General features: G+C 37.6%; 1 protein-coding gene across 3 annotated transcripts in view; it reads left to right on the forward strand.

Moving 5' to 3' along the window:
• Nucleotides 1–3,739: 3,739 nt before the first annotated feature.
• Nucleotides 3,740–14,596, forward strand: part of LOC131076663 (uncharacterized) — a 144,785-nt gene continuing 133,928 nt past the window's right edge. The window contains exons 1-2 of one of the 3 annotated variants that reach the window (XM_059220130.1): nt 3,740–4,114; nt 4,581–4,743. In XM_059220130.1, coding sequence (XP_059076113.1) covers nt 3,890–4,114; nt 4,581–4,743 — 388 coding nt within the window. In that variant the 5' untranslated portion in view covers nt 3,740–3,889. The remainder of the gene's footprint in view (nt 4,115–4,580; nt 4,744–14,596) is intronic. The other 2 variants (XR_009372380.1, XM_059220129.1) reach the window with 2 other exon arrangements.

Genomic DNA, 14,596 nt, shown 5'->3' on the forward strand with positions numbered 1-14,596 from the left:
ACACTGACAGGGAAACTATTGAAGAAAGCATTGTTCTTTATTTAGACATTTATAAGAAAGTTTTGATTGAAGTTATTGATGAGCTACCAAATGATCTCTACATGAGACTAGAAGCTAAAAGGCTATATGTGATGAAATTGGATAAGAAATTGAAAGTTGAAGCACTCTTGGTTGTTCACCCAGTTAACTCCAAAGAAGAAATAGATGAACTTATTTCTGAGGCTAATCGATCAGTATTTGCTAGTGGACACCGACAAGTGAGCCTGATGGCTGGAAGAGTGAAGGAAATTGTAGATGAAACAACGGATAATTGGGATATATTCTTTGTGGAGAAAGAAAAATAAGAGGAAATGAACAGACCTAAGAAGACATTTAAGGTTTACCAAAAGGACAAGGCTAAAGGAAAAATTGGTGGAGTTCCAAACATTAAGATTACTGACAATCTTCACTACCACCTTTGGATACTACACCGGTACACTCAGGAGATACACCGGTTATTGACACTGAAGGAATAAGACATGATGATACTAATCCTAAGTCGGAGATACTCTTTACAATGAATGTGGATACTCAAGAGGTAAACATTATTGTGGATAAGGAAATCTCTGAAGTCAAGTAAGACAATGTTGACAATAGCAACATAGCAGAGAAACCGACACAAACTGTTGAAACTAAGACATCAACACAAACAGAGCAACCGACACAGACTGAAAAACCTACTGAAGATAAAGGTACTAACACAGGGCCACCGAAGATAGAGAAACCGACTAAGAAATAAAACGAGGCAGAGGTGCACATAGAGACAGAGAAACCGACAATCTCAGAAACATTGAAACAGTTTGAGAAACCTTTGAAGGTTGAGATGCAAACCCAGACTGATCCACTAGAAGAAAATGCAAGCAAAATGGACACATCTGATGGAAGCAAAGAGGTAATAAAAATGATTGGTCAGACATCCGACACATCTACAGGTGAATTCAGACCTACCAATGTTACATAGGTACTTTTGGATTCAATTAAGAAGATAACGAATTACAATGCATTGGCCTACAAGGCAATTGACAACACATTACCTATTCTTAAGTTGATTGCACCAAATTGTAAAATAGATCACATTACTGATTCTTTGGGTAAATTGGACACATTGTCCAAATTTATTGCTAATAATGTAATAACTATTGATAAGGTGAATGAGGACACAATTAAGGGGAGAGTTGAAAAAGAGAAAAACACATTCTTTGAAGACACTATAAAGAAGTGTACAAAACACTTAAATACATTATTACCGATACTTAACTCTACAATTTTGGAATACAAGGAGCTATATAGGGAAACATGCAAACCTCACCTTTTGACAGAGGACATAGATGAGAAGATCAGAAAAACACAAAAAGAAATTGATGATATAGTAGATAATATAATTGGTTCATCCGGACATATATCGGTTTTTGAGCAGGAAATGGTAGTTTTTGGGGAGAAGTTAGAGAAACTTGAGAAAGAGAAGGAAAGGATAAGGTCAAATGCCCGAGAACTTAAAAATAAACTTGGTCCTAACTTGGACAATCTTATCACTCAGAGAATTGAAATATTTAAGGCATTAATTCAAGGAGAGCGATCACCGGAAGAACACATGCATTATCTCACCGACATGATCCAACAAACTAAGGCAATTTTGAATGATAGAAAAAGTTTTATGCAGAATCTGAATTTAGTTTTGGTAGATATTTTTCAGATTGTAACCAATCGGTTACAAACTTTGAGGTGAAATTTTGTTGATTATTTTTGACAATCTTTGTCATTGATGTCAAAGGGGGAGTAGTGGAGAGAAAAATGCTTGTATAGAGGAGATCACTTGCTCAGGGGGAGCACATCTTTTTGGAATCTTTTTGGACTTTAGTTTTTGGAAACAGTTTTTGGATTTTTCTCATGAGTGTTGCCATCAATGCCAAAGGGGGAGATTGTTGGCATTATACACTCTTATGAGAATAGTTGATATTGTCATTGATGGCAACCAACTGGCAACCATCTGGCAACCAACTGATAGATACCGACACCGACAATAGATTTCTACATACACTGACACCGACACTAACAGGCACTTCACCGACATCGACAACAATGCATACCGACACTCAGGCCGACATGGAATAAACTTTTATTTATTGTATTTTAATGTAAATATCTTTTGTAAGCATCCATTTTGTAGTTAGTGTGACTCCTTATTGAGCAGTGAGATCTAGGCTATTGGCCTCCCTGCATGTGCAGACCCCTATTGTAAGTAGTATTTATTCATTGGCCAGTGAGTAAATATTGTGGGTCACAAATCCCACCGAGGTTTTTCCCACACTGAGTTTCCTCATTAAATATCTTGTGTTATGGTGTGTTTTCTATGGTGTCTCTATTATTTCTGTTTATTGCAATAATTCTTATTTACCGATACACTGTTTTAAGTTGCAAAGTTTCAAATAAGTTAAATTATTTTGTAAATCGGTTAGACACTGATTCACCCCCCCCCCCCCCCCTCAGTGTCTTTGGGACTGCCATTAAATTTAACACTATATATATGAGAGTTTTTATTGTAATAAGGATCTTTTTCCATCTTTGTTTATGCAAAAAAACTCAGCTCAAGTGAAAAACAAATTGAGACTTTGTGTTCTTTTTGTGAATTTACAATTTAATCAAGAAGAATTGAAGCTTGGTATTCAAACTTTGTTTTGAATTCAATCTTTGTGTGACATTGATGTTCTTATGTCTTTAGTATCATATTCTCTCAGTTGATTAAAGTCGGTGAAAGTATCATATTCTCTCAGTTGATTAAAGTTGGTGAAAGTTATTGGTGATATATATATTGAAGAACTTTGAATTTTTACAAGTAATCTTTGAGTTACTTTGAAGATTCAATAATTGGAATCTAGTTAAGATAATATTGTTTCAAGTCTTTCTGCTTTTGCAAATTATCCCTTGAGTTAAATTTGAAAAGATAGAAAGTGAAGTCTTTGTGCTGCACAAACTATCTAGTTAGAGTAGAATATATTTCAATATATCTATCAGTCGTTGAGGTAACAATATATTTGGGTTTCAGTGGTTGATAGGAGTTATAACACATAAAGAGAATCTTTGAGTTTTTAAGTGTGTGGGTTCCCATTCCTAGGTCATTTTCAGAAAAGGAAAGTAACATGAGACTTTGTTCTTTCATGGACACTTTACTTTCCAAAATAATTAGTTTAAGTATTACTGCAAGTTTTCAAATTATTTAAATTAAGGGAAAAGACTATTGTTAAAAGAGAATTAGATGGAACTAGTTCTGAAAAAAGAGAACTAAGTTGTTGTTGTACCTTTGATTATTGTAAAGTTAGCAGGTTGAAGAAAGCCTTCCCTTATAATTAGGAGGGAGCATATCTTGTCTTCTGAGAGATATGATCTTGAGTGCTGTCATGAAACACTCTTTTTGTAACCCTTTACAAGTTTACAAAATTTTCACCCAATACCAAGACACATCAATTCAAACCACATCAACAAAATTTTTTAATTTATAGTTCTATAACTAAATACTTAATTTTATTCTTTAATTTTCACCAATTTATTCCAACTAATTAATTTCAATTTATTAGAAACTAATTTAAATTTATTTATATAGTGATATTTTTTTTGTTACCCACTATTTCTTTACAATTCACAAAATTCCTAAATATATGCGAAGTTAGGCCTATATTTCGCAAAAAAAAGCTAACATATTTGTATACTAGGTATTTGCCCGTTCACATATTAGTTCAAATGCCTACACGCTTTGGTCTAGCTTTCCCGTGGACAAGAATATAAGTTTACAGTCATTAAGGGAGTTCCTTAAACGGTCATATTCGCTCACTAATTATTCTGCGAATTCATTACCATGGGGAAAACATCTGTACTGGTGGTAGGAGGAAGTGGGTACTTAGGTTTGCATTTGCTGCAGTCTCTCTCAACACTTTCAGGAAATCCCTATGATCTGGCCTTCACTTACCATTCTCATCCTCCTCCTCAGGCTCTTTTTGATGCAATCGGTCCGGTACAAGCATTCAAATTGGACTTGCAGTCTGGAGAAGGTTTGGATAAAATTTCTGCAACCTTTGGTCAGGTGGGTGACCCAATCCAAAATTTCCTTCACTATTTTCAATTTATTGCAGATTAGTGTTTGACTGTCTAGCAGGTCTTCATGAGTATATACAGAACAATGTAATTGGAACTCCTGGTTAAGAACAATGCACCTTTCTGATGGATGAATTTAGGACCGTCTTATTCTTCTTTCATGATTTGGGTTGGGGTTAAATGAAAAAGCATTACAGGGGGGATGTACCAATGAGGCTGGAATACCAATTTAATGGAGATATAGAATTGATCGAGTTCAATAAGGGTTTCACTTAATGTTTTGAGGATATTCTCTTCTGGACCTGGAGATACGATAATTGTTCTGGACCATACAAGAGCCCACCACACGTTCAAGTTTACCAATTCATATTTTGAATGTCTAGGTTTGCTTTAAGCCTTTCACCAATCTTCTACTGATATCTGCCATACTGTTTTTGTGGGGTTGATTGTTTTAGCCCCATGTTGTTGTTAACTGTGCAGCCCTTTCTGTACCCCGTGCCTGTGAGTCAAACACTTCTGCAGCAGTGGCTATTAATGTTCCATCTACTCTTATCAAGTGGATGTCATCTTTCAATGACACAGAAACTCCTCTATTGATTCATCTATCCACAGATCAAGGTACTAATCTCGTCTACTCCTCTTTAAAGATCTTGCTTGACCTATAATTATTGTTTACTGTGATTTCTAATTGGCAGACAGAAGTGACTGCTTTTCGAACAAGGGTGATTTGTTTGCTCAACCAAGTTAAAGTTTACAGTTTAATTAAGAATGTGCACACTTGCAGCCCTGCACAATTAGTTAGTGATTATTTAAAATTTTTTTATTTTGGATGCCAAAGTAATTTATAGATGTAAGAGTCACACAACAGATTCAAGCAGCTAGCATCACTTGGAAAACCAAAAAAACTCCCCAAAAGATAGTAGCAAGAAATGAATGCTAGATTATACCGTGAATACAAAAAACAAGATTTTGGATATCTACATCATGTACAAGAGGAACCTTGCTTATATAGGCAAGGTGATAGATAGGACAACACAGGATTATGACAGGTTTCATACTCATATGACATGAGACACAAAAGCAAATGACCTAAATGTGCTATAAGTAAGTTTAACCACGTTTGAATTGGACTGAATAGGAACTAGTTAGGAAATATACTTTGTTTACACCAACATCCTCTTTAAGTGCAACTTAGGGAGGAACAAACAGAGATGCAAACATGTAAAGATGAGTCTTGACAACATGTACAAAAGATCTCTCACAAATGGATTTAAGGATAAAAACCTATAGAGAAAAACCAAAATGGAAAAAAAACATGCAAACAAAAAATGTACAAGTAATGGAAAAAGGACTCAACATGATCGCCAAGGACTACATTTATCATGACAATCAATATCCTCTGTGTTGACGTGGCTAAAATCGTGGAACTACGACTTCATCCGGCCAACGCAGAATAGAATGTTAAGTATCCTATCCTCTCTTGAGATAAGGAAATCCCTAATGCTGTTTTAAGTTGATCAATGGGGATGACCTCAAGGTTTTGATTCTCAGGTCTTGACCGCAGGATTACTCAGTGATTGATGTGATTTGTGGGGAGGACAAGGGGACTTACGTTTTGCAACAAGCTGGTCTGCTGCGATTTTCGAGCTATGAAATAAAAAGAAAAGGGAAAGGGATAGGAGACCTAAAGACAAGGATAATAACAGTTGATGCTGTGGTAGACAAATTTCGATAAACCAGTTCTTGTTTTTGCTAGAGACACCCTCACAACTAGACAAGAATGGTGCAAGCTCCAAGGGATGAAGGATTTTCAGACCGGAGACACTTGTTTAGGCACCCAATTCTGGCGCAGCCTAAGACAAACACCTCCATTTGAACTAAGCACAGTTTGGGTTCAGACTAACCATGCACGGTGACCTACAATCAATAGACCCCCAAAGGTATGAACCGGAAATGCATCAAATACCCCTTCACACTTCACCATTAAAATCCCTGCATTCTAAAATTAACTAGATGAAAGAAACCATGCAAACAGACTAAAACAAAGACAACAAACACCATATTTCAATGTTCATATATTTGCTTCAGCTGCCATTACAACAATTTCTGCAGCATCTCTATGCTATGCCTAAAATCTAACCTATTCTAACCAACAAAATTCTAACCCTTTACAAAAGAAAGGCCTTTGCCTTTTATAGAATTTACAATTTTGAATCGAAGGGCAGGATTGATTGCATCCAAGGGCTGCAACCTGCCATCCAGAAGCTGGCAACCTTAATCTATGCCCATTAAACTCTCGGTCATCTATCCAACCACTATCTCAACTAGCTGCAACTATTTGGATTCAATTCGAGTCTATCCGATAGTTGGACATAACTGTCCACAACTGCCCTGTTTCCCCTTTGTTTCAAAATATCTTGAGTGGGGCCCACAAGCAGTTTTACAATAAAACAGTTTCGGTTTTCAGAAACTGAACTTCTGGAATTAAATCTAGTTGTGTATTTCTTGAGAATGCATAGACTTGCCGCATTCGGAGTGTTTTTCGGTCATAGGTCTCGGTGGTGGACTTCAACTTTGTGGTCTGGTGGCACAACGACACGCTTCCCAATGCTCGGTTCAGATCTCGTGCTCCTGTAGCGCGTTCCTGCATCTTCTTCTTCAGCTTTCAATGCCTGTCTCCTTGACGTTTCAGACCTTCTCTTGGTTCTTCGAGACGATGCCTTTGACCTGCGAACAATCAATCTCACTTTAATAAATCAATTTAAAAAATTAAAATTAATTTGACAAACATTAAATTTTAACGTTTGGCTCGAGAAGCTCTTTGTGAGATGAATCTTTAAATGTTTTTCGCTTGATAGAGGTGAAATGTGAGATTTTATTTTAAATGCTCATTTGCCTCTCTCTTTGGAATTTCGTGCATATTAGGCAATTTGAAACCTCTAAGCATTTTTTGAATTTTGGCCTATGAGGATTTCGACTTATTAGATTTTCAGCCAAAAAGGCCTTTTGCAAAGTTATTAAAACGCCTCTCTTCTAACATCTTCACGATTTCAGCCTAAAAGGCCTTTTTGCCAATTTTAAGTGATTTCGGCCTAAAAGGCCCTTTTGCAAACTTTTAAGTGATTTAGGCCAAAAATGCCCTTTTGCAAACTTTTAAGTGATTTCGGCCTAAAAGCATATTTTCACGATTTTAATGATTTTCAGGACATGACATTTTCGGCCCAAAGGTATCATTTGCGCGACTTTCAATTGTTGTTTCATTTACAGCTTACAAGCCGAGTTTGCAAGACTGTGAAGCTTTATCATTTTCGGCGATTTAACCATTTTACGAGATTTTCAGAGGGCATGAAACTTCCGAACTTTATCCTTTTGTTCATTCTGCTAAGCGAAATTGGGTTTCTAAGTCAACTCATGCGAGGTTTACTTCAAAGCATTGAATGCTTCCTTCATTTCTCTCCTACTATGTGGGCAGACCAGACTCAAAACGAGGGTCCTTGTCAATGACAGGGTGTGTGTGCTATACGCACAACACTCAGAAAGGAGAGAGAGAGAGAGAGAGAGAGAGAGAGAGAGAGAGAGAGAGAACACCCCCTTCCCCTCCCTCACAAAGAAGTAGCTCTTGTGCCAATGGAGAATGGTTAAAAATGATCCAAAATTGACAAACAACATTTCTTCCCTTAGAAAGAAACAAATCCAATGGTGTATATAGAAGAAACTCCAACCTCAAAAAGATAGACAAGGGAAGAAGTCTCATGATATGTGCCTTTTAAAACTGCAGAAGTTTCCACATTTTAGAATCAAAAGATGCCACAATGTAATGAGTTGAAACCAATTCAAAAACTTGTCAAGACTCACGAGGAAGAGTCTCCAAAAACAAAGATGATGTGATAACAAGTGTGTTGTAACTATCATCAAAGAGGAAATGGATATCCTCAAGTGTGTCTTTCAAATTTGCAAGATGTGAATGACAAAACAAATGTGCAATACCTATAAAAAATCATCCCACAAAGTTGAATCTGAAAGAGTAGAATGATCTTGTTAAATTGAATTACTAGAAGATGAAACAACACCAAACTTTGAAGAAATAGGAATAAGGGGAGTCAATCAATGATTCTGCTCTAGGAATCATTGAAGGTGAAGGATCAACAAGTGTCTTTGTAGGAGAAGGAGAATTGAAAGAAACCTCATCATTATCATGATCAAAACATGCAAGGCTTTCAAGATAAGCAAACTCCTTATTTGTATCATAGTCATATGGTATATTGTTTTAATCATCAAGAGGTACAAGATAGTTTGAAACAGGATCATTTGGGAATAATTGAGTATCATAATCTCCACGTATCTCCCAAATTTGGTTCAAAGAGCACGAGGACATTCAATGTGTGAAATGATACTCCAAGTGTGAAGAGCACGAGGATATTCAATTTGTGAAATGACACTCCAAGTGTGAAAATAAATAGTTGACCAATCAATCCTTTGTCATGATCTTATTTAGAATTCCAAACTAATTTTCTATAAAATTACCTGCTTGAGGAACAAACCCATATAGATGGGTGAAAGAAGCCAATGCAAGGGCTTTAAGATACCATCTCTCCATTGCTTATATTCTTCCCTTGCAAGATGATTACAAAAAGATGAATGAAAAATCCATAATGAACTGAGATAGATCTCCAAATTATATAGACGTGAAACCTCAACAAAAATTATAATCTCTCCAATATGAATCGATATTTAAATTGAAGCCCTCCAAGTACAAATCAACCACCAATTTCAACATTTCTCCAAGAAATCAGCCAAAGTGGTCAAGATAACTTCAAACTGAAATTCTAATATCTAAGGGAAAATCTGGAAAAAATGACATGGATGGATGTGTAGTGCTAAAAAATACTTGTCCAATACCTATAAGAACTCCAAAATTGGAGATAAAGGGTGCAAGTGAAATGTCCTTGGTTATGCAGCCTTGACAATTGTCTGATTACACATTTCTTACCTTTAAAAAATAATTTAATAATAGCAATGGAGACGAATTTTTTAAACCAATAATTTAACTTGGCAGATTGGGGAACAACATTTTTTTGTATATACCAGAAATAATAACCACAACGGTAGCAATTAAATACTTTGACTATAGAATCAATATGTTGTATAAATGATCTTGATGGTACACTTAATCAATGCTTGCTAAGCAAAAAATGTTTAATTGAGAATGTCAACGATACATTAAATTAGAATTCAAATCAGTATAGTCTCTGTATGGACAACGTTTACATCTTAAGCATTATAGCTTTGCTTACATGAGGATAAACCCATTGTTGCAATGAATAATAAAACACCACCCTCCGAGTTCTTGACAAACCCACAAAATCCTTTGAATTTGCAATTGTAATCAGCATAGAATGTCAACCAGGTGGAGCCAAAGATAGAAATGTCAATAGCAGTGATCGCAGTGTAGTGTCTAGGTTGTGATGAAGTGATAACTTTGTTATCTTTGATCTGATTTTCTGCATAAAGGGTAGTGCAAAGATTTAGTAGTGCCTCCAATAACTTCAGCTCATGTCTACAATGAACTTCTAAATGATGTTGTCTTGTTGAGCAAATGAATCGAGGGCCAGCAATAGTGACGCAACTACTAATAAGTGCCTCACAAATTCCCTTGTAGAGATCAAGATTGGATGGCCATTGCAAAATTAGGGATGGAAAATGAATTATGACAGAGCACAATGTTTCCTCTCAATTGCCTTAATAATAAGGATGATAGAAACTATAGCCAATAATACCAATGATTATCCTCACATATTCTCTCGATTCTTGACTTTGTGCTAACAATGAGGTAAGGTTGAATTCTTGATCAATTAGAACTCAAATTGAACAATGCAAACATGAAATTGGATCCTCAAAATGACTTTCAAACTTGAAAATATATTTATGTTGCTTAGGACCCATGAGCCCAAAGTTGGTGCCAAGATTTGATATTGGTTTACACACACACATATATATGTTTTAATTTAGTGCCGAACACAATAGTGTTAAAATTGGCTGGAAGAAAGGGACACGTCAGTCCTCCCTTTCCCAAATTGCATGTCCTCAAGCAATTTCAGATTTGGCTGACAAAAAATCTCTGCTCCTTCCCATGTAGCATTTTCGAAAGGAAGATTCTTCCATCTTACAAAATATTTTGTGATGACCAAACCAACAATTTGAAGAACCGGAATGCACAGTTGACATACAATTTGATGGGAGATCTGGATTCATCTGATGAAGAAATCGAGAGTATAAGCATGAATGAGAATGCTACTCAATCAACTCAACCTTAGAGTTCCAAGAGAAAAAGAAGTCACAACAAAGGATCAAGACAAAAGAAACACAAGTCGAATTTAGATCATCCTTCTACTAGCACTTCATCCATACATGAAGTCACAATGAATAAAGTAACTATCAATGAAGGGCAATCATTCAAGAAAGGCATGGATCAAGGCACGAATGAGCCCTTGGAGTCTACAATACGGGACAATTGAGGTGAGAGGATAGATAAGGGAAAGCATCCTTAGGCACAAGATCCTCTAGCAATGCAAGAACAAGCTATAAACAACAAGGTCGTAGGAGATGAGTATGTGGAGACAATGGATGATGATGATAATGAGGAAACAACTTCTCCACCCTGGGTAGGGCAGCAATTCAAGGAAGTACAAGTAGAGAGAGAGCGATCTACTATCTTGGCTTGGCTCAAGGAAAGAATGACTAAGGAAGTGATATAACAGAAGAGGAGGCAACCGATAACATGGATAGCTTCTTGGAGAGGATTGGCCAGACAGTAGAGAAGAAGAAAGCTACTAAGCTTTCCAAGATCACAAGATATAATAGAGGGTCTCGAATTATATAGATAGCTGTTGAAATTGTTTGCGGTTGCGCCAAAAGCTCGAACTATCAATGTATGATACAAATGCCAAATTTAACTCGATCCATGGGAGTTAGTTAAGCCATGTCACAAGTCCCTAAGGAGGTGCTAACCACCAAGTCAACAATCTCCCCCCTCAACATTGACTAAGCCTTCAACACCCACTAAAGGGAGACTCGAACTCGTGACCCAAGGCTCTGATACCAATTGTTGGAATCATTTGTTGTTGCGCCAAAAGCTCGAACTATCAACGCATGATACGAACACGAGATTTAACTTGACCCATGGGAGGCGGTTAAGCTATGTCATGAGTCCCCAAGGAGGTGCTGACCACCAAGTCAACAATAACTACCCCAAGAGTGGACAAGCTAGAAGATGAGATCACTGTAGATGACTATGACTTGGAAACAATTGAGTTGGGTCCTACCACCGTTGAATAGGAGATGGAAGATTTGATTGATTCAATGAAGATAGTCCAAGATAGATTGAAGATTGAACTAGAAAACAAGAGGAAGCTCGAAAGGGAATTGAATACCCTAAAGAATTATGTGCAACAACTTAGGAATCCGATAAGACAGGCTGACCCTTCAAGCATGCCTCCATCATTGCTTACACCAGATTCAGTTGATGATTTAGAAGAGATGAGGAATAACTCTCACGTGGTGAAGAGTTGTGTTGTGCGTAATGCGCACACACCCCTTGCTTCGCAGGGGACCCTCGTTTCTGAAGTTTTCCTGTGAAAAAAGAGAAAGAGAAGAGGCTATGAATGCCGAGAGAAAGCAAGAAATCGTGTATTTTCTCCTAAAAGCACGAGTCTCTCAAGCCATCTCTAGTGTTGATATAATCCCAAAGTATGTTACGATTTCCTCTCATTTGCCAAAGTCTTGACTCTGCAAATCGCCTTGCAAAGCCGAAAATAACCCCAAAATGCCAATGCAGAATGAGGTTCGAACCATTTTATGCATCACGTCCTTTGTATGCAAAATCACGATTTTTACATGGTGCCTTGAATTCGCCGATACAACACCGAATGCGAGGTTGCGTAAGCAAAGGAGAAGCATATGATTCAAACTACTTGGATTCTTCGTGAATAATGTTATAGAACAAAATCGTGCCTTGGTCATTTCGCACCAGTAAGAAACCTGAGAGAAACCCTCAACCCTTCTTAGGCCGAAAGGCCATCGAATGTAAAGCCGCAAGAGCAAACAAAAACCTAGAGTCGCGCATTCTAGGTGAAATAGCCAAGTTTCACCATAAAGCTAAAGTGGAGAGCCAAGATGCTAACGAAAATCATGCATTTTCTCTAAAAGCCCGAGTTCATTTGACAAAGGGCAAGCATGAAAGTTCTCATCGAAGGAGGAATTTGGCGAAAAGGAAAAATCCTCCTTGATGCCAAAAGTGTGCCTAGGAGTGGAAATTCTCATCGAAGGAGGAATTTGGCGAAAAGGAAAAATCCTCCTGCAGGCCAAAAGTGCACCTAGGAGTGGAAATTCTCATCGAAGAAGGAATTTGGTGAAAAGGAAAAATCCTCCTCCAGGCCAAAAGTGCGCCTAGGAGTGGAAATTCTCATCAAAGGAGGAATTTGGCGAAAAGGAAAAATCCTCCTCTAGCCCAAAAGTGCACCCTGGAGTGGAAATTCTCATCGGAGGAGGAATTTGGCGAAAAGGAAAAATCCTCCTCCTGCCCAAAAGTGCGCCCAAGAGTGGAAAATCCACTTTGAGGAGGAATTTTCTGCGAGGACAAAGATCCTTCTCCCTAGCAAAAGTGCACTCAAGAGTGGAAAGTGCACTCAAGAGTGGAAAATCCACTCTGAGGAGGAATTTTCTGCGAGGATAAAAATCCTTCACAAGCATCAAAGTGCGCCTAGGAGTGCAAATTCTCCTCTGAGGAATTTTCCAAAATTTCAAAACTTCTTTTTTTGCCTCCAAAGTGCGCCTAAGCATGCTAGGAATCTTGGAAAATGTAAAAAACAACTGTGTTGTAAATTACTTCTCTAGACACAAAATACACCCAAGTCTTAGAAATGGCAAAAAAATTGACTATGGGAAAATTCCTTCTTCCCCCTTCAAGTGCACCCAATCATTCATGAAGTCATGGAAATTGAGAATTTGGCTGTGTTTGAAAATTCCTCTTCCAGGCATATTATGTGCTCAAGCATTCCAGAAGGTATGGAAACTCAAAATGTGATCAAGTGTTGGAAAAATCCTCCATGCCATCCCATGTGCGCCCAAGCATTCTCAAGGCATGGAAATTTGATTAAGTATGGGGAAATTCCTTCTCCAAGCTCCAAATGCACCCATCTCCAAAATTTCAGAAGATGATAAAACATCAAGGATTCATCTATCCAATCCAAAGGCAACATTAGGACGTAAAGAGGCATGGAGGTCTAAGATGAGCAAATCCAATTTATGACATACAAGTTCAAGAAGAAATATAGTCTTAGGAAGTTCATGGAGGAAGAGTTCCAATTCCAAACATTGAGGAGGACATTCAAATTCCAAACATCCAAGCTTCGTTCTAGACCCCAAGGATCCAAAGTTCAATTGCAAATGAGAAGAAGAATTTACAACATCTTGAATTTCCTTTGGAAATCCAAGCTCACAAGTTAGAAGGAAAAGACTTGAGGAATGACAACCGTCGACCAAAAAAGAAGATAACCTAGAAGTTCTCCCAAATGATAAGAGAAGGATCAAGATTGAGAATTCTACATGTTGCAATTCCCTGAGTAGACAAGGCAAGGGATGATTTCACTCCAGAGGAGTATGATGTAATAGAGATTCATTTAGGACCTACTTCAAGAGCCCAAGCCATCGAGGATTTTGATAATTCCACTCAAGCATTGAAAGATCAACTCAAGAAATTGGAAGGAAAGTACAAGAAGTTGAAGATTGACCATAAAGCCTTAGGTGGATATGTGCAGCACCTAATGAAGCTAGTTAGACAGAAAGATGAGACATTTGTTCCACCTACTCCCCTTCCAAGGGAATCAATTGAAGGCCTTGAAGAAATGAAGATAATTGCTCGGGGAACTAAAGACTGGTTGAAGAAAGTTCACAAAGAGGCAAATACATTCATTGAGGACTTAGTGCAAATGTATAACTGGATTTTGGCCATCCTTAGTTTAATCCAGCATATTGATCATGCTTGGGATGACATGCATCTCTACAAAGACAAGACTATCCCATGCCTAAGAGCATTGATGGAGATTCCTCGAGACACATTGATGGAAGGGTGATCAGCGAAAAGGAAGCATATGACTTCTCCAAATGGTATTGCGTAGTGATATTAGGAAAGGAAGCCTTTGAGAAATCAAATGAAGAATCAGCCTGGCTAAGGAGGATACTCAAAGAAATTCAGATGGAAATCCTCTCAACGGAGGCATTGTTTGTGCAAGAAATGGCAAAAAAGGAGATGACCGAAGATAATTTGAAGAGCAAGGTCAACGAACATCTTTTCAAGGAGATGAGTTCTTTCTCAGGGAGTCACCTGGATATTTCCATATTCATCAGTTTCATGAACAAGATTCAGGTACTCAAGCCAACATGGGAGAGGACTCTCAATCAATGTGAAAAGGAT

Source organism: Cryptomeria japonica, chromosome 4 (assembly GCF_030272615.1).
Source record: "Cryptomeria japonica chromosome 4, Sugi_1.0, whole genome shotgun sequence".
NCBI classification, from domain to species: domain Eukaryota; kingdom Viridiplantae; phylum Streptophyta; class Pinopsida; order Cupressales; family Cupressaceae; genus Cryptomeria; species Cryptomeria japonica.